Below are 26,832 nucleotides of genomic sequence, written 5' to 3'. Positions count from 1 at the left end.
AGGGGACGGGGGTGCAAAGGGACGGGGTTGCACAGGGACGGGGACAGGGGTGCAACGGGATGGGAGTGCAAGGGGACGGGGGTGCAAAGAGATGGGGTTGCACAGGGACGGGGGTGCAAAGAGATGGGGTTGCACAGGGACGGGGGTGCCAAGGGACAAGGGAGCAAAGGAACTCGGGGCAGAGGTGGAAAGGGACGGGGGCACAAAGCAACAGAAGGGCAAAGGGATGGGAGGGAAAAAAGAGTGCAGCGGGACGGGATGCAAGAGACGGAGATGCGACTGGGCAGGAGTGTAACGGAGCGAGGGGCGAAGCAGCAGAGATGCAAAGCAGCAGGGGTGCAACGGGGTAGAAGTGCAAAGAGTAGAGATGCAAACGGGAGGGAGGCAAAGGGGAGGGAAGGGAAAGGCAGAGATGCAAAGGGGAGGGCTGTAAATGAGAGAGGTGCTAAAGGGGGAGGTGAAAAGGGAGGCATGCGAAGGGGAGGGRTGCAAAGAGGACGGATGCAAAAGCAGTGGAAAGGACAGAAGTGCAACGAGGAGAGATGCAAAAGGGCAGAGATGCCCTTCTGCAGAAGGGTAGAGAGCGGCACCCTGGCATGGGGACAGGTGCTGCTGGGCATCCCCCTAGCCCCAGATGGGCACTGGAGCGCCGAGACCTTGGGAAGTGATAGGGTGGCTCGTGGGGTGTGAGCTGGAAGAGGAGGCAAGAGGGACCRGTGGAAGAGGGGAGGCTGTGCATCTCTTCCTAGGAGCCTGCAACTGATTTTCAAAATGCATCTGGTGAGAAAGGTAAAAACATAAACCTGGGTCTAAATATATTTTCGTTTCCCACTGTTTCTTCCAAGAATTGGCTGAGGCAGCTTTTGCAGAACAGCTCAGAGACTGACCCCTATCCCAGTGCACGTCCTGCTCTGGAGCGCGTTAGCGTCTCCTGAATCTCTCTGGAGGGGCCCAGCACCACTCACAGGCTGAAATCACCTCTTTCTATTACAGTATTGTCCTTTCCTACTTTTGCTCTCACTGCAGATAACAGGGTCAGGAGGGGGCTTATGACACTTAAAAACTTTTTTTCAGAATGTACATATCATGCAGATTTAGTCCCAGTTAAAACTCTTCCTAGCTGTGACAGTTAATAAAAGTTTGACCTATTTAGCCCCTTAATGTCTTCCTCCACCCATCTGTCTTTATCTACTTGCATCTCCTGTCCTCTACATATGCTGGGAGCTCTTGGGAGCACGTAGTGCCTTTTCTTGGTTTATGCTGTGCCTGCCATAGACGGTCCTTGCACAAGACTGACATTCTCAGATGCAAAATATTGAATTGAAAGTTAAATAGTACTGGTCCAAATTCATCCCAGGGAGGGAAGACTTTCCCCGTGACAACCATCTCTCTCTGGGTTAACTTCATCAGACTCAGCTGTGTGTAAAATATGGGCTGAACAGCTTATTAAAGATAGTATTCATGTTTCATAACGACCAGGTCCCACACTTTATTTCATCGTGGCTTTTTGGAAGAACAGCAAAGTCAGATCTTGCCAAAACAGAAATAGACTTAAATTTTTTTTCTGACAAAAACTCCAAAATGACAGCTAGAGCTTTGCTAACATTTTAAATCTGTTTCTCAGAGATCAACAAATTGTTTCATAACTTTTCAGAAAAAAAAACGGATAGAGTAAGCCACAAAGGATTTTTTTTAAAGAAAATATCCACAGGAAATCCCCATAGGTCAAGCAGCTAAATAATTTTTTTAATGTTATTCACCAGAAAAAGCTGCTTTTGTTTTGGAAATTAAGAGGCCAAAATTGATGGAGAAAAAGAGGTTTCACAGCCTCCTTCAGTAGATTTTTAGATACGCACATTAGAACTATGTAAGAAAACAAAGTCTTGAGATTACTGTTGACTTCAGACAAGGCTGGGGTGTTCCCCAAGGCATTTTTGTGCAATAATTTGTGAGAACCATGAAAGCACTGAGATTTTTGCTTTAACTGTACCCAGTTCTTATTTAACACTTCAGTCTGTCTCCCCATTAGGTACAGTAGCTCTTTGCGAGATGTTGGAATACTTTGGAAAGTTCCCCAAAATATTGACTCTCCTTGGCAAATATTTCTGCAAATAAAATTTATTCCTAAGGTTTCTTCAGTTTCTCCCATGAGACAGCACTGACCTCCAAACCTCAGTGCCTGCGGGAGAGTTCCCCAGCAAGAGGATCTGTGGAGGAATGCAAGGTGGGTTGGAGGAGACAGAGGAGGCAGGTCCTGCCCCATTGCCTCAGGCCAGGAGGTAAGGTCTGAGGCCAGGACTCGTGTATGCAAGGCAGCCACACATTCACCTGGTCGGCAGCAGATGAAGCTCTGAAGCAGCTCTTGGAGACTCAGGCAAAGATGTACCCTCACATAGAGAGGGTGGGAAGTGCAACAAGCYAAGGGAGAGATGTGAAGCCCATCACAGGTGAGTGTCCCTCCACACCACAACTGGCACTGGAGCCTGACAGCATCAGCAGCAGCTGAATCCCAGGTTTGGTGTGGGCAGTGTTATGCAGGTGTGTTATTATTCACAATATTACTGAGAAGGTAGAGCTCCAGGAGCTGGGAGAAGTCTGCAACTGTATGTTTGATTTTGTCCTGGGAGCCAAGTTCTTCTACTCAACTGARATCTAAGTTTCACTATTCCTTCAGTGTATATTTAAGAGATTGATATCTTCTGGGTAGAAGAGTCACATTTGAGCTTCAGCTCTGTTTACTGTGTGTAAACATGTGAGTAATGATTATTTGGTCCTCAAATCACTTTGGTAATACCGAGTCTAAGCTGTGACCTGTTCTGCTATTGCTCACAGTTCGGGTAGCAACCGTGTAACAGCTGGGAGGGAAGACAGGGTGAGAAGGGGAGGGACAAAGGCGGTTTGGATCCAAAGCATGGAGATGACTTTCCTTAGTGCTACTGTTAACAGACTAAATCAAAATGCATATATTTGACCACAATGTTGGAATTTGTGGGCTGTCTCAGAAAACATAATCACATTTGCTGGTATCAAGTTCTCTTTTTGCTGGCAATTTTCTTTTTGGTGGTGATTACTGGTGTGTGGAAGCGAGTCATTAATGTTCTTTTGAATTTCTCTGTGATCCTGTAGCAATGGTTGTTCCCAAATTTTGAAGCTACAATGACAGCCAGTGGAGCTGACTTCAGAGCCAAGTGAGCTGAAGTGTCTCGGCTGTAATTCTGGAACAGGCTCAGGACTCGCACTAATCTGCATATAAAAATAAAAATACCTTTCATTTTAAAGGCTTGTTAGTGCCATATCGAGTATCATTCCAAGTGCTCGGGGTGGCTCGTCTTCCACCACACGTCCTGATACAGCCCCACCTGGGATCTCGCACTGTCAGGAACCTCTCCTGACACCCTCCAGTGTGTAACCTTTCATTCCCATCACAGCCACATCAGTCCCTTGGGCTATTTGTTGTTTTTCTTGAGTGTGTAAGATCACTTTTAGATCAGTATTTTAATAACGAATTATAATCCTCCTCACTGAGATCACAGCGATTAATGGAATTCTGCTCTTAATTTTTTCTCAACAGAAGCACTGCCAATTTTCTTCTCTTTCCTCCTTGGCATCTGAGGTAGTGAAAGGAAGGAAGAACCTCTGAATCCTTTCAGGAGTCCTTTCTCTTCCAGCTCTGGATAGCAAGGATTTAGTGATATGACATAAGGATTTAGAAACCCTTCCTGGAGAGTGCATCTTGAAGTCCGTTTTTGCTGTTTCTCCACAAGGATCCAAAGTCTCATGCGAGATGTTCCTCAGTGCAGGGGAATTTTTTTTCCCCTGTGAACTCAGCATGGTTCTGACAAGTGCTGTAGCCAAAACTAGCTAATCAGAGGAGCATCAACAGAGCCAGTTACTGCCCCAGCTGCACTTGCAGCCGCTCGTGCATGTGCCATAATCATTCATTCATTCCTCCTCTTCGATAGTATCATAGTCTTTGAGACAGACTTGTGGTTTTCCCGGCAGGATCTCTTCCTTCTCTTTCATACAACTTTACAGATATTTAAACCAAAGGTGAAGAAAACTCTGGGCTTTGTCATTTTCTTCGCTGTTTCTATGGCGATGCAGGTGATTTAAGCCTTTTAATATAGCATAGTTCTGCTCTGTCTCTCTGCCTTTCAAGTATCAACGAAGTTGAGTGTTAGTCAAGGTATCGAACAAAAGAGCACAGTGCTGCGAGTCTGGCTGCCTTCTGATGGGTGTAGGTGATCTGAAACCTCAACCCAGCTGTCTTTTATTTATATGTCCGTAGTGATTCCTTTGTAGTCTGGGGTACAAAATATCAAAGCCAGATTTCTTCCCCCTCTGCCCACCCCTCTTTAAACTGGGCAATCTACGAAGACGAATATTTGGCTATCTTAGTGTCCAACAGGAAGAGATGTTTTCATTACCTTCTTATTTCTATGCTTCTYTAATTTGAGTCATTCTTCTCATACGTTTTGAAATCTGTTCCATCATATTTAAGTATTTTTCCACCAATGGCTGGGATGGGATGGGTGATTCCTATCAAAAAAAATACATATATATACTCTYTAGCCAAATCTTCCTTTTAGTTCCTTCAGGTTCTTTCTTCCTTTTGGATAGTTATTATGACCATGGATAAATAAGATCTATCATTGGGGATCAGCTGGAATACACTTCTACCTCCAAGAGTTCTGCAAAAATCTGCTTTATGCATCCACAGGACAAAGCAATTCTTTACACTGCTTAAAAATTGAATGGAAAAGTGAGTAGAGGATTAAAGAACAGGTAGGAAGAATTTTGCCTACACACTTTTTTAAWTCTTTCTACCTTTCCTTGGCCCCTTTGGCCCCTTGGATGCACTGCCCATTCTCCCCATCCTGCCCACACTGTGCACAGGTCCCACAAGATCTCACTCTCATCTCCCTCTGCCTTCGATCCCTGATGGATCCCATCACTGTAAATGTGGTCCCACTCAGAGATGGACCTCTGTCCTCCACAGCTGTCTCCCCCTACCCAAGGGGGCTCCAATGTCAGCCTGGCACTCTGATGCCTGGGGATGGCTGGCTATTCTCATGCCAGCAGACCTTTCTCTTTCCCTTAAYCACTGGCTGTGTCACCTCCTCTTACCTACAAACTGGGCTTACAATCTGGATGCCATCCTCAACTTGGACTTTTCTCTCCATTCGCAAGGGTTTGTAGACACTTTCCATATAGCTTTTCCCAGATGTGGCCTTTTCTACCACTCATAAATGATACTGTTCAAGCCTCTCTCTTCTTATGTCTTGAGTCCTGCAGCACCTTACCTTGGGCAGCCACAGTCTTGGTCCATTACTATCCACCTGGTTTTGTTCTTGCATGCACTGTTTTCTGCACTGTTTTTCTAGCCCATCACTACCTATCATGTTGAATATCCATCTCTTCCTTAGGCTCCCTTTGCTACCTACATCCACCACTTTCTTCATGCTGCACTCTTACACAATAGCACTGTGGCTAGGGCCTCTTTCGTCTCAGTTTCTGCAGCACCTGGTTTGTGAGCCACAACTACAGGTCCAAGAATAAAAATAACAACAAAGGGCAGCTGATCCCAGCCCAAGTCAGCAGAAAATAGAAGTCGCTGTGCTAGGAATCTGTTCATAAATCAGTGTGAAAAGTGCTGTCTGAGCATAGCTCCCAGCAGACGCACATCTGCATAATACATACTACTGACACAACTGGCRATGGGAAAAATATCTAAACATATCATTCCCACAGCTGAGAAGGAAAGAATAAAGATGTCTAATTCCCCCACCCCTGGCGTAAACCCTGGCCTGACCCTTGCGAGTCAGAGGTTTTAGAGGCAGAGGGACTATCAGGAATATCTAATGTGACCACATTGCCTAGACAATATTACGCAGGAACTCATGCATCAAGCTCGTAACATTCGACTGAGGTGAAGCAAGAGCTGAAGAAAAACATTCAACCTTCACTATAAAACCTCAGGTGGTAGAGAAGCAAGTTCATCCCTTGGTGAGTTGTTCCGATGCTGAAAGTTTGTGCATTTTTCCATTCTGGACTTGCCCAGCTTCAGCTTCCAGCCATGGGATTATATTGTGCTTTTGTCTGGTAGGTGAAAGAAGCCTTTTATTAGAAATCTTCCCCCAATTTAGGTATTTATAATCCATTAATCCAAGTCAGCTCTTAGATAAATTCTCTTAAATACATGTAGTATCTTTCACTTGGTGGCAGACTGTCCATCAATACTGTAGCTTGCTTGCCCTGGATTTTCAACACCTTTTTCTCATGCAAAGACCAGAAATGGTCACAATTTATTACAGAAACTGCTCTCCATAAAGAGAGGTAGAGGTTACCTGCAAGTAGAGGGAGCACACCACTTCAGTTTGATATTCTGATTCTTCATCCAAGAATCATGTTTATTCCACTAGTGAACACTGCACAAGTACAGAGCAATTTGTTTTGGTCACTCCTATGGAAAGATGGGATTGAGAAAGTACAGTTTGCTCTTTGGTCCTAGACTTGGTTTGGGGAAGGATTCCTAGAGCTGTGGTCCTTCTGCTGAGAGCAATYATCCCTTCCATACTCCATCATTTGTCCTAGCTCGCTTCAGCTGCAGGATCAGCTTGGAACTGATGAAGAAAGTCATCTTGTACCTGAATCCTAATGTAGGAGCGATATAGTAGGACTTCAATCTCAAGTATGGAAATAGAAGAAGCAGTGGAGATGTAAAATATTTTGCCTTTTCTTTATAAGCACAAGTTTTAAGGATTCCTATCCCATCCCTCCTCTATTTTCAAAGAGCTGAATMTGTTTCATTTTTTGAATCACAGCTAGAAGTAACACTTTTGATACTATCTGCTTCCAAATTGGATTTAAGACTCTTAAATGGCACTAGATTTCCAGGGCTGACTTCTCCATGGTTCCCAGCAGAGCAACAGTGGGACAAATCTGGGCTGGAAGGAGGGATTGCCTTTCAAAAGGGACAAGGTGTTCCTGTCCTCAAACTGGCTCTGTCGCTGTAGGCTGTAGGCATAGCAWGTAAATACAACAAAGGCAGGTCTCTGGAGACAAAAATCTCTTGCTATACAGCTTTTCAGCCCGCAGAATTCTTAAAAAAAATCTGACCTCAGAGAACCTCATTAGGACCCATACTAATGTGAATTATGAGTAATGTTAAYACAGACTGAACAGGAGTGGGCAGTGTGTCCTGGAGCTTGTGTCACTCTGACTTGKGATGGGCCACGCAGACCAGCCTTTTTTCTTCTTTTTCCTCTTGCACTTTGCCTGGATAAAACTAAAAGTGAAAAGAAGCATCTATAATGAGCAATCTTGGCACAACATATAGTTAATGCAATTGAACTCATGCTGTGCTCAGTTTTCACAACTGGCTTCTTACTTCGATGAGTTAATTCTTTTTGATGTCCCTTATGTTCCTCCCCTGCTTTCGTCAAGACTAAAATAACCCAACTGTCCATCTTGCTTATGGAATTACTGAACTTTTGAGAGAACACAGAGTGCTCTCACATCAGGATTTGGGATTAAACCTCTCTTGTTTGTGTTAAACATAACATCTTAATTCTTCCACTGCTGGAGGGCAAATGAATCTCCTCAACTCCAAAGAAACCTGCTTTCAAGCCCTATAGAAAAGGTCAGTGTGATTTGTTTCTCATTACAGMTGTTCTTTCCAGTGAACTTGTCTCATGGTATATGACAGTCCTCTTGCAAAACACCTTTATGCAATTTTTACTTAAATATTTTCCATTGTAAGACAACATGTGCTTCATCTGCAGCACATTTCTCTTCACAAACTGTACTAATCTATGAAGTATCTGACTTTTTTTTCCAGGAGTGTGCTAAGGGACACTACTGCCTGTTGTCCTTGTTGGTCTTTGGAAACCAAGGAGCCCCAGATTTGGGGAATGAATCCTACTGGAGCTCAAGTTCTCTCCATGGGTTTGGTCCCAACCTCATGGCTCTGGAGGTAGGCATATATTGTGTGCAGACGTGTTTGTACATCTGGAGAGGGAAACCTGTGAGGAAAAGGGGGCAAAGCACAGATTACTGTGGAGATATCCGGCGGCTTGGGTAAAGTCCCAGATTAGGGAAATAGGAAGCAACAGGAGGCCTGAAGCAGACAAAGAGATGAAGAGCCAAGGAGAAAACCAGAGACAGAGGGGAAAAGGCAGTGAATTGGGAAGAAGGGCAGGAAAAGACTCAGGGTGGGAGAGAAGGGGCAGCAAAGGAAGTGGTTGTCAAAGGAAAATTTAAGGTAAAAAAGAAGCAAATGAAGGAATCAAGAAGTGTGGAATTTAACTTGAGGCATTATTGAACTTWTTATAGTGGAAGGAAACTACTGAAATAGGTATCAAAAGGGAAAAAGGAAAGGAGAACTAGGTGCTTAAATTATTTTTTAGGTGGCCATTGATTTCAGGTGTCCAAATTAAAACACCTTTAGAAACACCACGTTTCCCCATATGAGCCCTTCTRTAAAAACACATTTCCCCTGGCAGTCTCACACCAGCCAGTTTTCACGGYCTCTCATACTTACTAAAAGCTGGACTTGGCTTGCACACCATGCTCTCCCTCTTTGCCCATCAGTTTAGGCTCTGGGCTAGGTCTATGAGCTCTCCCCCTTACCACGAGGTCTCACAGCCTTCCCGTTGTGCATTAGCCAAGCAAACCACTGTCCATCCACACACACAAGAAACCTGCCCACTCACCATGAACTGCTTGTTCCCCATCCACCAGAATCAYTCTGATAATGAGTTTCTCTCCTTAAGTGCTACTGTGAGTGCTTACATATTTGTGACATGCCTCATGTTTCATAAAAACACCCACATGCATGTGTAGACACTCTTCCTTCATTGCTATTTAGCCAAGTCATTTCTCATAGTCAAACACCTTCTCATCTTTTTTATTCCTCTCTGCTAAATGCCTGCCACTTCATCACAATCTTTTGGGTGACAGAAAGCATCAAAGCATCAAGATAAACTTCACAGAACGACCCAAGGCCCCTGCTTCATCAGCGCTGTCTTTTCCTGTGCCTTGCTCTTCAGGCCTGCTTTTCAACATGGGCTCCCTCGTCCTTCACAAAGACATACTGTTTGCGGAGCAGTTGGCACAGAAGCACGTYCCCCCCTGCCATTATGTGGGAGGTTTATTCAGAGTTTGGAAATTGTCCTCAACCACGGCTAAAAAAATGGTGCTTAGCTCTGTAAGTTGACACAAGTGCATGGTGACGGCTGTGAAACTGTCCCAGAGCTTGCTCCCCCATGGGGGGAACATGTCCTCGTTCAGCAGTCAGTTAGCYCTTTTGCTGAGCAAAACTGTCTGCCCAACTCAGAGCTCAAGGAATTTCTTCCCCTAAGAGCTGAGTGGACAAAGTAAGAGCACAAAATCACTACCGCGAATCAGRGATTTGCCTGGATGCCGATTGTGAGGGTTGTGCTGCTGGTGGGAAACTTTGCTGTCCTGGTCCTGCGCCTACCCATGCCTGACTTCCCTGCAATGAGRTGCTCTTGCAGATCATCAGCATGGCCAAGCAGGAAACCCCTCTACTTCTGAAGCAGTCGTGGCTGACCAAAACACATCCACACAATTGGCAGTTCAACAGACAAGATTGATTCCCATGCTGCTGTACCCTTGATCAGTGCCTTTACGCGCAGAAAGCAGGCTGGCACAAAGCCTTACGTCAGGCCCAAGGCAGCTTTGCTCTATCCATGACCTGAGGACTTGATGACACTTGTCTAAGGCGGGTATTGTTAGTATGAGAGCCAGCAAGGGCTGCAGAGGCCAGCAGCAGTGTGAGCAAATGATTCACTGGATTGTATTTCCCRTTAGCAAAGCTGCCTGGCTCTTCCTTGTTTCAGCTGCTCCTGAAGTGCCCACACTGACACTTTGGGCTTAAACATCACATTTTTCTTGCTTTTTTTTCCAGGAGATTTCTGAAGAAAGTATTTCAAGAGTCTTTTATTTTCACCAGGTAAGGCTAAAGAGCAATGTCTTGTTCTGCTCATGTTGAAGATTTTGTTCCTAGAGTAAGCACAAGGCCTTCATACCTGGCTGAAAGGTGGGGATGGACAAGGAGATGGACTGGAAGGATGAGATCTGGGAACCACAAGGGCAAGCCTGGTAGGTGATATTGGTACCATCCCCTCACTGCATTAAGGGATTGTGGTTATACATCCATCCACATTTTTAAGGCACTCAGATAACGTGCAGATAAGCATCATAGAAAAGTCTATTTAGATATTAATAATTCTACCTCCAAAGTAGGATTTAATGATTTAAGGATAGAGAATTAATGATATTAGCATGCTGAGCAGTGAAAGCAAACAATAACTGCTCTCTACAACTCTAAACTACCTCTCAGGGTTCACCACTCCAAGCTAAAGCAGGACGCTTGGGAAACACTAGACATTATTGTGCTACTAAAGATTTGCTATAATTAACAGACATAACTAGGAGTAAGCCTGTGTGGGTGTGTATTTTTCTCAGCACTTGCWGAGATACCAGGAAAGATCTCTGCTATTATCAACCCCAGGTAGAAGGACGGAAAGAACTAAGAGCTTTACAGCTCATTTTTCCGGGAAATGGTTGTCCAATGCCATAAAAAAAACCCCMAAAAACTCACTAGCAGGAGCTTTTGCAATGTAGACAGTCCAAAGAAATTGCCTGGGTAGCCACCCCACCACAGAAGATACAAGGAATCAGACAGTACAAAGCCACTTGTAGCCCATCCATCCTCCTACTGTAAATTTTCTGCTGAAATTCAGCTCAGAGCCTTGTCTGCTGCATAGGTGATAACATAACCATAGGGGAAGGAAGAACCTCTCTTTCACAGAGATGTATGTTAATCTCCAGCTCTGATTAAATTTATCCCAGCTGCTAGGAACAGCTGTGAAAGTGCCTTTTCTTTGCCTTTTTTAGTGTGATGCATTCCTCCTCCTCACCTTCCCCCTATGAAGGGTGGGAAGAAGAACTTTGGATAAAAGCCTTGCTCCAGGGCAAGAAAAAGACCCAAACTGCAACTTTACATAAATCTGTCACTTTGATTCCCCTGAGAACAACTGCAAACTTGAAAAATGGCATAGCAAAGCAGGCACAGGTGTTAACTTCTCTTTTTTTAATTGGATAAAAAAAAAAGAAGTTGCTGTGAACAGCCTCCACAATGTGATTTCTTTCTCTCAGCTTTAAGCTTCATTCGTTCTTCTATGACTATTATTGTGTGGATAAAAGTCTTATTTGTAAATCAGGAAAGAAACTGTAATGGAGAAGTTGTCCTATACCAGTATCTGCTGTGAAACCCCCATTAACCACCCTTTGCTGCTTCAGCTGTTTTATTCTCTAGATGGAACGATTTGTGAGGGTGCTTTTGCTCTCACTCACTTTTGAATGTAAATGCATCAAAGATTTGCTCGGCTTGGCTTGGGGGTGGGAGGGCAGCCTCTGAAGAGACTCAGTTATGTCTTTCACCCCAAGGTCAGCTTTGTATCCTGCATTAAATTTGGCTCCTTTATTTGCAACAAAGAAACACTGTTGCGCAGAATATCTCTCTTCTCCTCAATTCAGGCACTTTCATCCCAAAGCACTTTGGCAAGAAGGGGCCGGATTTCTTTCGCTCTCGTGTGCAGAGGCTGGGTGGGAGGGTGAGCTCGCTGGTGCTGGGCCAACGCGGTGCTGCCCTCATCGTGCCCCAGGGAGCCACAGCCTCCTGTGCCAGGGAGGGAGCTGCTGCTGGGGAAAAGCAGTTTTATTTCATTCTCTTGTAGAGGAAGGAAAGTACTTTTGTGAGTATGGTCCCAAACGGTGCACGTTTCTTGTGCCATTAGAGCTTTATCAGACTTCATGCTGCACAGGTGAAGTTTGCTGGTAACACACTTGATGACAGAGGCACAGACTGACATAGACCTAGCTCAATTAATTCAAGGCAAATGCTTTTGTCTTAAGTTCTGACCCGCTTCATATATAAAGCTATATTTACAGTAACTGAAGTCAAAATATTTAGAATTGTGTAGTGTATTACTAGCCACAGTGTCATGGAATCATAGAGTCAGTAAGGTTGGCAGGGACCTCTGGAGAACATCTAGTCCAACCTCCCTGCTCAGCAGGGTCACCTAGAGCATGTTAGASAKGGTTGCATCCAGACGGCCCTTGAAGATCTACAGAGAAGGAGACTCCACAACCTCTCTGGGCAAYYTSTKCCAGTGCTCCGTCACTCTCACAGGGAAGAAATTCCCCATCATGGTCAGGCAGAACTTCCTGTGCTTCAATTTCTGCCCATTACCTCTTGTCCTGTCACACGGGRCAACTGAAAAGAGTTTGTCCCCTTGACTCCCTCCCTTCAGGTACTTGTACACATTGATCAGATCCTCCCTCAGTCTTCTCTTCCCCAGGCTGAASAGGCCCAGCTCTCGCAGCCGTTCCTCAGAGGGCAGATGCTCCAGCCCTCTGATCATCTTCGTAGCCCTCCGCTGGACTCTCTCCAGTAGCTCCATGTCTCTCTTGTCCCTGGGAGCCCAGATCTGGATGCAGTACTCGAGATGAGGCCTCCCCAGGGCTGAGTAGAGGGGCAGGATCACCTCCCTCGACCTGCTGGCAACACTCTTCCTAATGCACCCCAAGAGACCATTGGCTTTCTTGACTACAAGGGCACATTGCTGCCTCATGGTCAATTTGTCATCCACCAGCACTCCCAGCTCCTTGTCTGCAGAGCTGCTCTCCAGCAGGTCAGCCCCCAGCTTTGTACTGGTGCCTAGGGTTAGTTTTCCCTAGGTGCAGGACCCTGCACTTGCCCTTGTTGAACCTCAGGAAGTTCCTCTCCGACCAGCTCTCCAGCCTGTCCAGGTCTCTCTGAATGGCAGCACAGCCCTCAGGTGTGTCAGCCACTCCTCCCAGCTTGATATCATCCGCAAATTTGCTGAGGAGGCACTCTGTCTTCTCTGAGTCCTGGGGGAYGCCACTAAAGTCTGGCAAGCTGCTCCCTATAGGAGCAATGGGCACAGTGACTACTCCTCTCCCACRGCCATCTTGGGAGCACACTGTGATGGACCTGGAGAGCCAGCCACATTGCTCACCAATTCCTCACACTAAAACACCTCAGGATTTGTGACACTGAGCTGGAGGACCCTGCTCTGACATCAGGGAAAGCTGCCCACATCAGAACCCTGGGGATACATGGTTGCATACAACATGGTTTACCCATCTAGCTAGATTTGTGTTTCAGTGGTGCTCTAGTTGTGCTGAAAGCCCAATTGATAATGTTTGGCCAAGATCTGCATAGACTGAAGCCTGACTTCTGACTCASGTTCTGTTTGGCAATGTTAGCCAAACTAGCTGAGTTACCTGTTAAAACCCAACATTATTTCAGATCATCTCTCTTTCTCTGAAATTCAAGAAAAGTGTTATCATACATAGGTATGGTTCACACTCCRCAGTTCAGATCAGAGTTTAGATTTCTCTTAAGCAAGAGATCTTTTCCCATCAGACATACAGAAGACAATTCCTGTCTGAGGATCCTTGGTTCTTAAAATCCTTCTGGGTTCATCTTTCCTTATAGATATTTGAGAAAGTGGTGAGTGGACTGGAAATCACAGCACATTTTACAAAAGGCAAAACAAATKTATTGGAAGATAATAGAATCGAGCTGCCCCAAGAGCGAACATGGTCTTGGGATACCAGTGTGTGATTCCCGTTTCTATCACTGGCTTCCTGTGACACCTTCAGCAAATCACTGAAGGCCAAATGTTCAAAAATATGAGCCTTAGTCTCAGGATATCCCAGATTCCCATTTGCAAACTGAGGATATTGCCATTACCTTTTATCACAGCAGTGTGGTCAAGCAGAGATTCTGGGACATCAAGATATTACAGTGGAGACTAGAGGAATATACCTTATCTGCTTTGCCACAGGAAAGACTACTAGCAAATAATTTATAACTAGTAAATTGAGGAAAAGAAATACAGCAGTGAAGCTTTCAGAATTACTGTATGTTTAAAAGCTTGAGAAAATGCCTAGAGCTGTGAATAGATGCCAGAAAATTAATTATGATAATAAAGCTTCTGAGAAGAGGTGGAAATGTTGGAATGATCAAATCATCTGTAATTATGAGGAACTTTTTTTTTTCTCTCTCTCTCCTTGGTAACACAGAGCTTTATGGAATGTGTGTGTTGCCTGCAGAAATGTTAGGGGCCAGGATGTCATTCTTTCAGAAACAAAACAGACAAGAACTGAAAGACCAAAAAAAAAAAAAAAAAAAAAAAAAAAAAAAAAAAGTGTGTGTGTGTGAGAGAGAGAGAGAGAAGGAAAATCAAAGCCTCAGAGGTCATGATGGAGGAATGATGGAGGAGACAGAGCTTTGAAAAGAAGTCCAGGGAAATTCCCTGAGAAGACTCACCCTGCTCAAGTAGGAATTCTTTTCCTCTAACCTTTATTAGCTGGATCATGTTGTGTGGCCTTGTATTTCCCTCTGGCCATACACCTCCAGCCTGCACACATCTGAGTGGATTATCAAGGGCAGACAAGCCTCTGTTCTTCCTTTCTTCTGTCTCTCAGAGATAGTCCTTCAATTATTGGACTTCATTATTGGAGCTTCTCTTCCATTGTGGTGGACTCTGCCAGTGTCATGTTGGCTCTCCAGCATGTTGGGCAGAGTTGATGAGGCCGGTAGTGCTTTCTGCAGCAGCTCCCTTGCTGACATATTTAAAGGCATATTTGACAAACTACTWCTCAATGCAAAAAAGTATTTTGAAAAACCCAGTCCCAATGGCAAGTTGGCTGCCCAATTAGCTAAACTCTCCGTACAGAAACTCCAGGTCACTAATCCTGTGCTGCTTGAAGGTGAGTTAATCACCTMCTGTGTCTCCCCTGGCTCTGCCAGACTTCTGGATGCACACCCGCTGCCAGCTGCTGCACAGAAAACCAGTAGGGAAAGATGGGCCCAGATCAGGAGATGCAGATGGACCCTGTCTAAAGAAGTTTTGGTTTTGTCTGCATCTGAAAATCATGATCTGTTCATGCTGTGGTTCTTGTTATGCTGCAGGCCATTAAWAATAATAATAATTAAACGAATTGTAAGCAGTGGAAATGAAAGGCTTCAATCTTGCTCTGCTCTTTAGGAGAGAGGCTGAAAACTCCCTTCTGCGGAAAAACTGTATTGRCCAGGCTTCCCTGAAAGTCACCCTTACAGGCATCATCCAGCATTACAAATGGGGTGCACAACTGCAGCCAATGTTTTCCCTTTAAAGGAGGCTTTGGTATACATTAGTGGGATTCCTGCACAGTCCAATATAGGAGGTTTTCCTGATTCTTATTCCTTCTAGAAACAGCATGTAATTCTCTATAGAGTAACTGCTTCAGTGCGTTGCATGACTTGCCCTGAACATGACACCCAGGARCCCTGAAATGCTTAGTGCTAGCATCTTCCCAGGACACTGTCCTGATGGATGCTCCCATCCTTTAGCGATATTTGAACACCCTTAAATCAAGCTGTCTGCCTTCTCACGCTACTTAAGATTCACAGAGTTTTTCCTGGATGCTCTGCAGAAGGATCCCCAGAGATCCCAGGAAAAAAAGGAAATCTTTACATTGCACTTTGTGTCCATTGGCTCTGCAGCAATTTTATCACGTATCTTACAGATTGCTGACATCTTGCCATTAATTCCCATYGGATTTCTTTGCCTACTATACCCAGACATCTCAGTTTATGCCTTTACTGGTAACTGCATTGATAGACAATCTCCCCCACTAAAACAACTAAACAAACCTCAGAGAAGCCCTCTGTTCTCAGCATGTACAAGTGAGTTTCTTCTAGAAAATCCCAAACCGAGCTCTTTCAGAGCAGACACCATGAGAGGAACCTCTGTGTGTAAACTGCGAACGTCACAGGTATGACAATATGATGTGCCCTCTTCCCAAATGCTGCCTATGACTAAGAAACCCTTTTCCTTAACAACTGTGTGATTTTACCAGGGGTCTTAGGTTTTTTCAGTCCTTTCCAGAGATGGCAGCATTTCAGTGAAGGGATGCCATGGAGCACTATATCCTAGCCCCGTTCTCACACTCCCYGCATCGCTAGGGTATCCCAGTGCCTTCCAGAAATGCCTCCAGCAGCGCATCTAACATTCTTCAAAGGTGTTTATTGTCTTCTTTTTTTTTACTCCTCGACATAAAAATATTATTTGGCTGGGTTTTTTTCTTCATGTACTTTATATTACCAGTGCATCATTTCAGCGATAGGATGAAACCTTGATATAGCACTTGGACCCCTGGGGAGTCCTACAGCCTAACGATGCTTTCAGACTGCTCTGCCAGGGTGCATCCCTCTACCAAATGATTCAGGAGAGCAATCTTCTGCCACTGTTCTGCTGAGACCCGTGACAGCACAAGCACAGAGGAAGCAGGTTGTTTGGCTTTTTTGATTTTGGTGTTTTTATTCCATTTTCCACCTCTGTCTGCATCTAGTTCTCTGATACATTTAGCTCAAGCTAGGAAGTGACTGCTCTGATTTCAAATGAGATCGAGTTTACCCAGCTGACTGCCTGCTTTGCTCAATTATTAATGTGGGAACACTACTGACTTTGCCTCCCTGAGGTTAGTGAACAACTGCTGAAAAATGGAAGAGGCAGGCAAAGGAACAAGGTGAAAGCAGTGTCTGCTTCAAGAGCAGTTCAGTCCTCTGTAGCCTAAGTGGCCCATGAATTACATTAATCTGTGAAAAACCATTCTCACAGAAGTTATTTTCTCCTCTTCAATTTCCTCTAGTTGCTTTCACTCAACATATTCTTCTCCATTTCCTGGGTTTAAGGATGGGGTGTTCTGGGGTAATGGCTCTGAGCAAACGATATCTTTATGTGAGCTGGCTGTAATCGAGGAAGCTCTTTGAGGTTTGGTACTTGGATATTGCACTGAAGCACTTAGAATGAAAACCAGTTACAAAACCAAAATGATTTATTAGCCCAGCTCTCACTTTCAAAAGCAATCTTCTCCCCTCAATTCCAAAGTGTACTTTATTGGCTAAAGCCTAAGCAGGCCTGAAATCCTAAGTGACCCCTTGTTTTCAAAGAATAAAGCGGAGAAAATGGCTCTTAAAAAGTCTACTTATAGTTCACGCTTTCTACACAAAAACCCTCCAGGACACCACAGCACCCATCTGTACGGCCTCTCTCTGCTCTGGGACATACTACTGCTGCCAAAATTCCTGGTGTCCAGCTAGGGTAGGAGCTACTGGGGCTTTTTAAGAGGTTTTGTGCTAAATACCCRCCTAGACCACAGCCTATAAACAGAGGGGAGCTTTTCAGAGGGAAGCTTTCTGGGGCAAAGAGAAGTATTTGCAAAAGTCTGAACTGGCCATCTATAGGTCAGTATAGGATACCGGGGAGAGCCTAGATCCTAGTGTGCTGCAGTATAGAAAAACCGCAAGGAAAAGCAATCCCTCGGGTCAAAACCCTGTTGTGACTGGTGCCAGATCTTAGTGATGTTTGAACCTGGGCTTGATACAGATTTTGTTGAGGAAGAATAGGTCAAACCAAAGTAATGAGACCTGAATAGGAAGTCTGTCATTTGGGCCCTATCTCTAACATCTTAAATATTAATTAATTCATAAGATAAAAATATACTAACAATATCTCAAGTGACTATCCAAACGCTCAGCAAGCGATATTTCCTACAAATCATTAAAGTCTCTTCCCTTCTTGGTGGCTCTTGCATAAACAACCATTTTTAGTAGACAGGACTTGTGATGTAATGCTATCAGACACAAACCTAGCTTTTCTCCCTCCGCACTGCACAGAGCTGAGGGCAGGTCCCACCTCTCCCTCGTCCCCTTCGCTCCTGCCCGTGGGAGCCAGCTGTATGCTGCAGCAGAAGGATCAGGCGCCCAGCGGGAAGAAGAGAGTTTGAAATTTTGAGAACAGCTGCAAGGGAAACAGTGAGCACCATAGGAATGACTGTAAARAAGCTGCTGGGGTCACTTCTGTCCTGTACAACTCTGCTCACCTCAGAGGTGCTTAACAAATAGAAATGACCTGTCTATCTCCTGYACAGAACATCCTCCAGCAACCTAACCAATGAAAACAGCATTTCTTTGGACAGGAAGGCAGGGGAACAAGCAAGTGAAGAAAGGAGAAAAAGAAAAAAYATGTATAAAGCAGGCATTAGCTTTGACATTGCAACCTGTGGGTTAATAAGAGCTTTTAATAGTTTTTTTCTGTGTCCTCAGCAAGTCCAGAAACACCATTTTTAATAGCAGGCTTTCTATAACATCAGCTAGCTCTCCTGTCTGTAATGAGTTTRTTGCAGCTATGACAATAATCGATTTACTTGTAAACCCGAATATAAAGTCTGCTCACTCATCGGCTTTGCTCTCCTCGCCYGGCTCTTGCTTTTGAAAGCAGCACGGACATACAGCAGCGGCTGCCCGCGGCACCGTCCCCTCGCTCCCCGTGAGCGCTGCGCCTTTGGAAGCGCAGGCCGGCTCCTGCGGAGGGGCTGCCGATGTCTGGTGACGGACCCGCCAGCCGATAACCCCCCCTGCATCTGGCCCCGGCTGGAAAGAGASTATCAAGGGAAGCAGAAAGGCCGGGGGGACGGGGGGTGGAAATGCCTTTACCTCATATTCTAGACATCTAGGTCCCCACTGTCAGCTAGAATTATAAATAAGAGAATAGGTGTTTTAACTTAATTACCAGCGCATGAAAACCAAAATCAAAGTCTCCATGGATGAAAGACATGGCACCTGGCAGAGATGGACATAAAAATGCTTAATTTTCTAAGCCCAAGATGTCCCTTTAGAGATGAAAAAGGTATAGAAAACGTTGCCACTGTATCAGACAAATTTTTCTTCTTGAGGAGATGAGGTATCCAGCTAAGCAAGCCTTTRGTAGCAGTAATTATTTCACTTATATTAGAGCACGTAATGAGTATATTTCAGAAAAGTGCACTTGATTTTTTTTCATACCGCCACTAGTAATAATAACAGTTAACTCAGAAACATTTTTTCACRTTCTAAGGAGCTTCACAAGCACTAATGAATTAAAGATTTCCCAGTGGAGAAGAAAAAAAAAGTCAAATAAAGATTTTAAGAAGCCTGAATAAGCTATAGAAATTCAGGGAAGCTAAATGAGAAACAATTCATTCGTATTAAAAAAAACTAAAAACAATAATGTAATATGGTCTGTGTGAAATGAATTCAGTGTGTTTCTTTCCAGAACTGGACAGACGTGCCCACTAAACACAGAACCTGCCACAGAAGAGGTACTTTTTTCTTGGAAATTCGGGATAAATATAGCTGGTGATTGTGGCCAAGGCTGCCTCATGTCGAGAAGCAGATCTCAAAGAGAAAGACAACACAACGGTGGGAGAAAAGTGCAAGATGATGGTCAGAATACAAATATCCAGRTATAATAGCTTAACATCTTTCTCTGGTGCAAGTTTCATGGGGAGATTTGAAACTGTAATAAAAAAATAAAACTCTGCTGCTTCGCAAGAGGAAATCTGCGATCAAAGAGTTCTTTTAAAGTGCTGTTAAAACTTAGGCATTAAATGCATGCCCATATCGAAGCACATAAGCAGCTACTTAACTAGCTACAGGCCTTTTATTTCTTCACTGCGCTTTTTGGCAATGTTAGAGATTAAGTCCCCGGCCAGGCTTTGCTCACTAATGACATTAACTTTGATTCGGGCATCGGTATATTTTAGCAGTGTGTCTTAGGGCTCAAACCAGGAAAACACCCACCTCTTTGGAGAAGTGCTGAGCGCCCTCAGATGTCTGAAAAAGAGGTTGCGAAAATTTCAAACCTCTGTATTTACCACTCGAACAGCCTCTGGAAAAATTCACCTTTTCTTTTCTTTCTTGCAAACCAAACTCTTCCCAGTGCTCTCTGCTCTCTCAGCGACAGCACAGTGACAGGTTGTGGATTTTCGGCATGGTTTGCAGAAGGACAGTGCTGTACGTGTGGCCACTGTGTGGGGCAGAGACACCCAGGCTGCTTCCACAAGGCAGGGTAGATAAGCTGAGCTGCCAGGGCCATCACTGAGACCCTGGGTACCCCAGCGTGGTCTACAGGACAGATGCACATCTAAATCCAAGTGATGATAACCATTTGATCCCACTGGGTCCTTCTGCCTCTAAAATTGATTTACTGCATTGGGATTCAAGGTTCTCAAACACCCAGGCTGAAGCTTCACGCAGAGTTTACGTCGGCATAAACTAGCGTGAATCAGCCCTTCTTTCTCTCTGCCCAAAGCCACTTCTTCACGCTCATCTACAAAAGTTTGTGTGAGTATGCGGTGAGTCAGCGCGTGGGGGTACTGATCTGGGTAAAAATGGATCTGGATTTAAATCTCGGATCTGGTTCACTCTCATCTGCCCATCTACATGCCTCTACTAGTACTTCTCTCAATGGCAGTGCTGTCTTAAGCAGGCTTAAAACTATACGAAAGTAGAACCTCAGGTATTTCTGATATTTCAGCCATAGTCTGARCTCTAGCTGGCTCATGAAGTGATTTGCAGCACTTAAGACCTTTTTATTACATGTATTGTGATAGCCACTACAACCCCTCTTTGAAGATGGGAGCCTCAAGAGGGTTTTGCCCCATATGCTTTGCAGTTTAACAGTTCACATGCCTTCCCTCTGTGTCAAGGCCCAGTAAGATTACTGCATCATGGATAGTCTAGAAAATGCCAGAAAACAAAAGAAACCTCACACGCACACCGAGAGAAAAGAAAATGGTGATTTGCATGGCATGACAGTGACAGCTTATACCTGAAATTCAAGCGATTTCTCAGTAGAAAAGATGAATACAGATGAAAACTCAGCATTTCAAGACTCTTTGCAGGACGTATGTTTCCAGGTACACYGCTGTGTTCCTACAGTCATCACAGAGATGCGCCAAGCCTGCAGCAAAAGGAGGTCCCCTAAGTGATCAGAGAAATATTGCAATTTGTGATGTGTATTTGCAAGATTAATTTGCATTCAGTAGCAGCCAGAGTATCTCAGAGTATAAATGCAGGACAAGGATATGAACCCACTCTGGTACACAGCTTTGAGAAGTACTGCTGAGTGTTCACGGCTTCTAGAGCCAGCAGATGCCCCAAGAAAAACCTTAAGGGAGACCATGGGTGTGACCTGGGGTCTCTCTTTGGAAACTCTGTATTGCTGCTACGTCCATGTCATTGTAACTGTTCTCTTAGCAGTCTGTAGCATCAGACATGGTCTTTGCATCATCCTATCAAATGTGCCAGTACAGCATAGTTCACTGTGATAGCAGATTGTGTGAAAGAGAGGAACAGAGATGAGTGCACGTACAACTCATCAGAAGTGATATTTTCACAGTTGGTAGGCAAGTAGTTTGTGGAATCACAGAGACCCTTGAACCAAACATCATACACATTTGAGGTAAAAACAAAATGAGGCATTTAGGTATAAAAATATCAATAGGGGATTTTAAAAAGCATTTAAGTGACTAGCTCCTACTAAAATTCATGAAAAACTGGGTGCCAAAATCACTTTGGCGCCAGGCTTTAGTTGAGAGGTAAGCCTTCTAAAATGATGTCAAGCATATATTATGCTTCCACCCAAATATCGTGGGTTTTACCATCTTTTTGCCAGTCAGAAAGATATGTTTCCATTATCCATATGTTAAAATGCATGATGGGAGCCTGGGTCTTCTCTCCCTGTGGSCTGTATGGTGGTACAGAACCACAGACTGCTCTTTTCTGATGCTGGACAAGGGTGTACTTCAGGATGAAGAAGACAGTATTATTTGCTAGAGATTTTTTTCTTTCCACTTTGCCCCAGTGTTTCCGCAGAGAGGCTGCCTCAGCCCCACTCTGGCTTGATTTCTGGCTACAGCTTTAAAGCACTGCAGATCTCCCCATACGCTGAAGCATTAAGGACTCACTCCAGCCAAGGGGAGTACGCTGCGCTTGACAAACCGCCACTCTCGCCTGGACATTGATCGTCATCCCTCCTTTTCTGTCCCAAACATCTCCATCTGGCCTGGAACTCCTGTGATTTTTTTCTCTCCTCTCCATAGCTRTCTGATTCCTTGTCAGTAAGTTTCTAAAATAGTTCCACTTTTACTTTTGACCATTCTTAGGTAAAAGTAAAGCTTTCTGCCCCCTCCCAGCCCTTGGTCACATTTGCTTGTTGATCTGCCCATGTTCTCCTGACATGACAGTATGTGGCAGCAGTGTCGCATTCCAAGAGCTTCAGACATTTTCTTAGTCTGCTGCCTTCTTGGTCCAAATTTCACACTCAGAGAGAGTAAAAGAAAAGGGCAGAGATGCCTGTGTTTTTAAACACTTAYGGTATTCTGGAGCTCCTGACCTGTTCAGCAGATGATGATCTAGAAAGAGAACTGGTGCCATCTATTGGAATGAGAAAACAAGGACAGGATTGTCAATTCAGCTTTTACCTTTTCTGCTCATTTACCCATTTTTAACTCCTTCTCCTTTATCATYGAGAGTATAAAGACAGAAACGCAATATCTGCTGGCATGGCAGCTRTTGAGTGAAATGTGCTGCTCCCTGCATGGAAATCCCAAACGGAAACCAGTTGAGTAGCCAACAAAGAAGACAGCGTGAACAAGGACCCTATAATACTGTCAACTGCAATTATTCCAGAGTCACAAATCAGTGCATTCTTCTGAAATGTCAGACAAAAAACCCCACCAGTCTTCTGATTGTCTTTTTGCTCTTATTCTCAGCAAAAAGCCTAAAGCAACAGGCAGAAAATTACCTTGTCATCAGACTTCAGAATGCAGGGCCATGTACTTTGAGTAAATAATATGGAGAACTTTTCACAGATGCTGCTTTTGCTGGATTGGGTATAAACAACGATGCTTTTGCCAATTTGACCCCAATCATCCATGCTGAATTTACTAGGAAAAAAAGGTTAGAGAAAATATTTTTGACTGGTGACAGAATGAGTTTATTTCCAGAAGGAAATTAGAGGTGAAAATGAGGAATTCCAGGAACTGGCCACAAAGGCAATCAACTGCAATCCATTTCAGGAGGAAAAAGGCTGAAGAGGAAAAATATGTTACAATTTCTCTATATATCAGTAAGCTTCAAATTAGATCATCTAAAAGCTGCACCACAAGCAGTATTTTTATTCTGTATCATTGCACTGGGATGTTACATAATTGCAGTTGTAAAAGATGTTATCTATTTGGCTGTATATGGGAACGAAAGTAGTACATGACATGTTGTTTATTTAACTGTACAGAACAGGCCAACAACAATTAGTTAGATGCATTCCTTGGGCAACACCATTTTGTTTCCCATATCCTATAGAGATCACTGCCCACAACAGGGTTATCAGATTAAAACTAGAATCTTAGGGTCTTTTTTAATACAGTTCTGCTTCTGTTTTCTCTTGGCCCCCAGTACTWAGTGTTTGACGATACCCTCTTTGAAGGCAATAAAAATACAAACARAAACAGGTTCGACACTGGACTGATAATCAAAAATCCATGATGATCCAGGACTTGACATACTAGCAAATTATACATCTGCATTTCATGTTCTTTGTAGTTGTTTTACTGTAGCTGATGATCTAAGACTCCCCACTTTTTACTTTAACTTTTRCCAGCTGGCTCTGAGCCCTCTCCAGGCCATGGTAGCACTTACTTGTCGTAGGAAATTAATCCATTTCATTATCTTACTTCTCTCTAGGTTATGGTGACATTCATCATGCAATACTGCTGACTGTAAAAGTTGGATGCACTTCATAACACCCCCTCTCCCCCAGTTAATCTGCTAGAAGCCTGCAAAGAACATGTCTTTATRGTGTTTTCAAATTACCTTTCAATTGGAAATTAAGCTTAATCAGCAAATCTGAAGTCACAGCAAACCCTAGCATTTACTTTGGCAAGAAGCCCAGCTATTACTCAAGGCTAGCAGTCCTTCCATTGAACCGTGGACCACTCTGTAGACAGAATACACCAAGCCCCTTCAGGAACCTTGGTTCCTCACAGGCAGCAATTCGACTGGTTGTAATATATTCATAGCGTTCTGTAAGACAAGTCAGTCTTTAGTCCATGTTTGCGCAGTACCTATGGGATCCTCACCAATATCAGGAGTTTTCAGCAGCTACCACAGCATGACTCAGAAACAACACAGCAACTCTGGGACTAGGAAGAGACTAGAAGAGTAGAGTCAACATAAGAGAGTCAGAAGCAGCCAGAGTTCCACATAACACAAGACAGACAGACAGATGGATAAAACTTAAACCTTTTGTGTATATATGCAGAGATATATAGAGAGAGGTGTTCTTTGTAGCTAGGCTTTCCGAAGGTCAAGCCTGTATTCCAGCCTTGTTTGAATTTCTGAGTTCAGGTCCTGGACAACTGCAAAACCAGCATCTGAGCTGTTAGCCCAGKGCAATGTGAAGATAATTCAGCATAGCCCTCTGTCATTTTAGACTAAGCTAAGCTGCATTATCTCACTTTTGCTAGGGGATAAGAGTGTACACAAAGACTGTTTCTGTGGCTCAGCTGCTGCAAGGGAATTTCTTAAGTAACTTGATTGTGAATCTGAACCCTCAGCCCTGGAGCTGACTGACGTCTGTTTCTGCAAACAAATATTATCATGTGGCTTGGGGAAAACTAGACAATTTTATAYGTCTATAAGCATTGCCTCTAAATATTTACCCTCTCTACATAGAGTACAGGCACTGACAGATGAGCTAGTCATAACTCAGCCTAGCAGTTCAGACCACTCACTGGAAAGCAACAGCAGAACTTTCTTTTCTTTATGAAGCTAACATGTTCCACTCCTGCATGTTGCCTATGACCYGCAGAACATAGGAAACAAACTGTGATGAAAGACTGAAGAGAAAAAGAAAAGATTCAAATAAGTTAAGTGAGCCCAAACAATTGTTTTCTTGGTAGTATACCCACTATGCTGATGTGTGACAATACAGTTTCCTGCAAACACTTAAATGTTCCTCAGACAGAAGCAATTTTTCCTGTTATGTAAAAAACTTTGACTATTTAAATTTTTATTTTTCCTCAAAACCTCTTTGGTACCTCCCTTCCTAACTTACAAGGACTTTAATTTTCATTCGGCTCTTTAAAAGCTAAATGGTTCACCCTCTGATTCTCAAGCAGTTCTCCTCCATTTTAGAAGTACAAGCACTGTTCTGGCATTTGGTTGTCCTCAAAGAATCTAAGATACAGATCTGACAGTGAAGCACACATCTAAATGCTAAATTGCTTCCCCAAAACTTGAATATTTTCTCTCTAAATAAGAGAAAACAGATTCTGGGTACAAAAAAATAGAGCTGAGATTACTGCRGGAACAAATAGCTACAAGCATAATGAAGCAGATTTTTTTTTCCTTTTAATTGCTCTGTGAAGTAAAACTCAGTTGCTTTTTGTTGTTCATCTTTTGCTTTTGTTATACACACGGTAAGGTCCTGCAGTTTGCAAAAGCTTGGCTCAGTCAGAGCTCGAATAAAGATCCATGACGAGCTGCTAACACCTCTGCCCCTTGTCCTYGCAGAAGTGGCTTTTACTGCTTCCCCATATCCTGTACGCTCCCGTCTAACATACCAGCCATGGGTGCGGGGACGGGACAGGACAGCAATTCAGAACAAGGGCCCAAGGTCGAATTCACGGAGCTAGCACACAGGCTAGGCCAGACAGGTGGGTTTTGACCTAAGTATCCTCAGCATCCAGTAATGGTCAGTCCGCCGGCGCCCAGCGGGGCAGCGCAAGTCCCAGTCACCCAGCCCAGACTCGCGCTTCCCCACTGGACTCCAGCGTGTGCATAGAAGAACGGGCTTTGGCTCAGAAAGAGCTCTGGGAAGGGGGAAAGCTTCCGCACACTTACACTTCAAAACTCAGTGCTTCAAAATCGGCACATTCGGCACCTCACCACAGGCCTGAGATCTCATTCCTTCAGGCAGAGCAGATCCCTGGGTGCCTGCAAGGGGCTGGATTCCCTTTCCTTGGGGCACAGGCAGAAAGCACACAAATTATGGACTGATCACGCATAAACCTGCCATCAGACCTGCTATTTACCCCTCAGACAGCCCCAAATATTTCCTGGTTTAATTCCTAGGGTGACTTGTAACCCGYTTCTGGAGTTTGAATGCTGAAGTTCTTCAGCTGGCAGCCTCGTAACAGATCGGCCGCCGCCAGATCGCACCTTCCATCGGGCACCAGCTCTTCCTCCGTTTTATGCCAGAGGAATCTTTGGCTGCAGCGTTCGGAGGGCAGCAGGGGTCTGCAGAAGGGCACGACTTCACCGCGGGGCAGTCAGTTCGCAGCTCCTGGGAGACACCAAAGCAACGTTTCCAAACCTAAAGAGCTTATTTTCGAGCYATGCAATTATTTAATCAAGGACTGATGTTCTCCTTTATGGAAAGCAGACATTTTAGCTAAAATGACACTTTCTGTTGAAAGCCAAAAAAAAAAAGAAAAATCAAACCCAAAATATAATTGGCCCCATTACACAAGAACAGCCGCTCTAAGGTCCTACCAGCGCCTCCAGCGTCTTACCGGGACACTACCCTGCTACTGCCAGTCCCTGGTGGCTGCAGTTTAGGGAAAAAGACCGTATTAGATGGACTGTCGTTCCAGGATCTGCCTTCCAGGAGCTGCTTTAAGTCCATCTTTAAGGACTTTCCAGACTAGAAACTGCATCCAGCTACGATGCCAACAGGCATCTTGCACCTGCGGGCACCGCGCCCCGCTCGGATGGGGCCTCGGCCCGGCCCCGCTCGGCGCCGGGCGGGTTTTCCGCAGGAAATCCCCGCGGAGGGAGGCGGGGACGCGGCAGTCAGCTGAGCCGCGCCGCCGCCGCCGCCGCCCGGCCATGGGCGCGCCCTG

The 26,832-nt window shown here is 44.5% G+C and overlaps 1 protein-coding gene and 1 long non-coding RNA gene across 3 annotated transcripts; one reads left to right on the top strand and one right to left on the bottom strand.

Annotated features, from left to right (window-relative positions):
* Nucleotides 1-7,825: 7,825 nt before the first annotated feature.
* LOC146601859 (uncharacterized) lies at nt 7,826-11,518 on the top strand. Its single transcript, XR_014895117.1, has 3 exons — nt 7,826-7,975; nt 9,932-10,125; nt 10,924-11,518. It is a non-coding gene; the product is annotated as an uncharacterized LOC146601859 (long non-coding RNA).
* A 6,647-nt stretch (nt 11,519-18,165) lies between these two features.
* LOC146601858 (uncharacterized) lies at nt 18,166-26,714 on the bottom strand. Of its 2 annotated transcripts, XR_014895114.1 has the most exons (6): nt 26,503-26,714; nt 22,734-22,875; nt 22,303-22,363; nt 20,757-20,888; nt 18,528-18,538; nt 18,166-18,474 (listed from the first exon to the last, which is right to left on the bottom strand). XR_014895114.1 is itself a non-coding variant. In XM_085299236.1 (5 exons), exons 1-4 carry the CDS (start codon nt 26,613-26,615, stop codon nt 20,806-20,808), a joined length of 399 nt encoding a protein of 132 aa, XP_085155362.1. In that variant the 5' UTR covers nt 26,616-26,714; the 3' UTR covers nt 20,507-20,664; nt 20,757-20,805. The 2 variants fall into 2 exon arrangements, 1 of the variants encoding a protein (XP_085155362.1); XM_085299236.1 differs by lacking the exons at nt 18,166-18,474; nt 18,528-18,538 and adding an exon at nt 20,507-20,664.
* Between the last annotated feature and the right edge of the window lie 118 nt (nt 26,715-26,832).

Source organism: Rhea americana, unplaced genomic scaffold, assembly GCF_003343005.1.
Source record: "Rhea americana isolate MKP2758 unplaced genomic scaffold, rheAme1 scaffold_1, whole genome shotgun sequence".
NCBI classification, from domain to species: Eukaryota; Metazoa; Chordata; class Aves; order Rheiformes; family Rheidae; genus Rhea; species Rhea americana.
The sequence above is the reverse complement of the archived record's forward strand: the minus strand, read 5'-3'. Positions and strand labels throughout refer to the sequence as shown.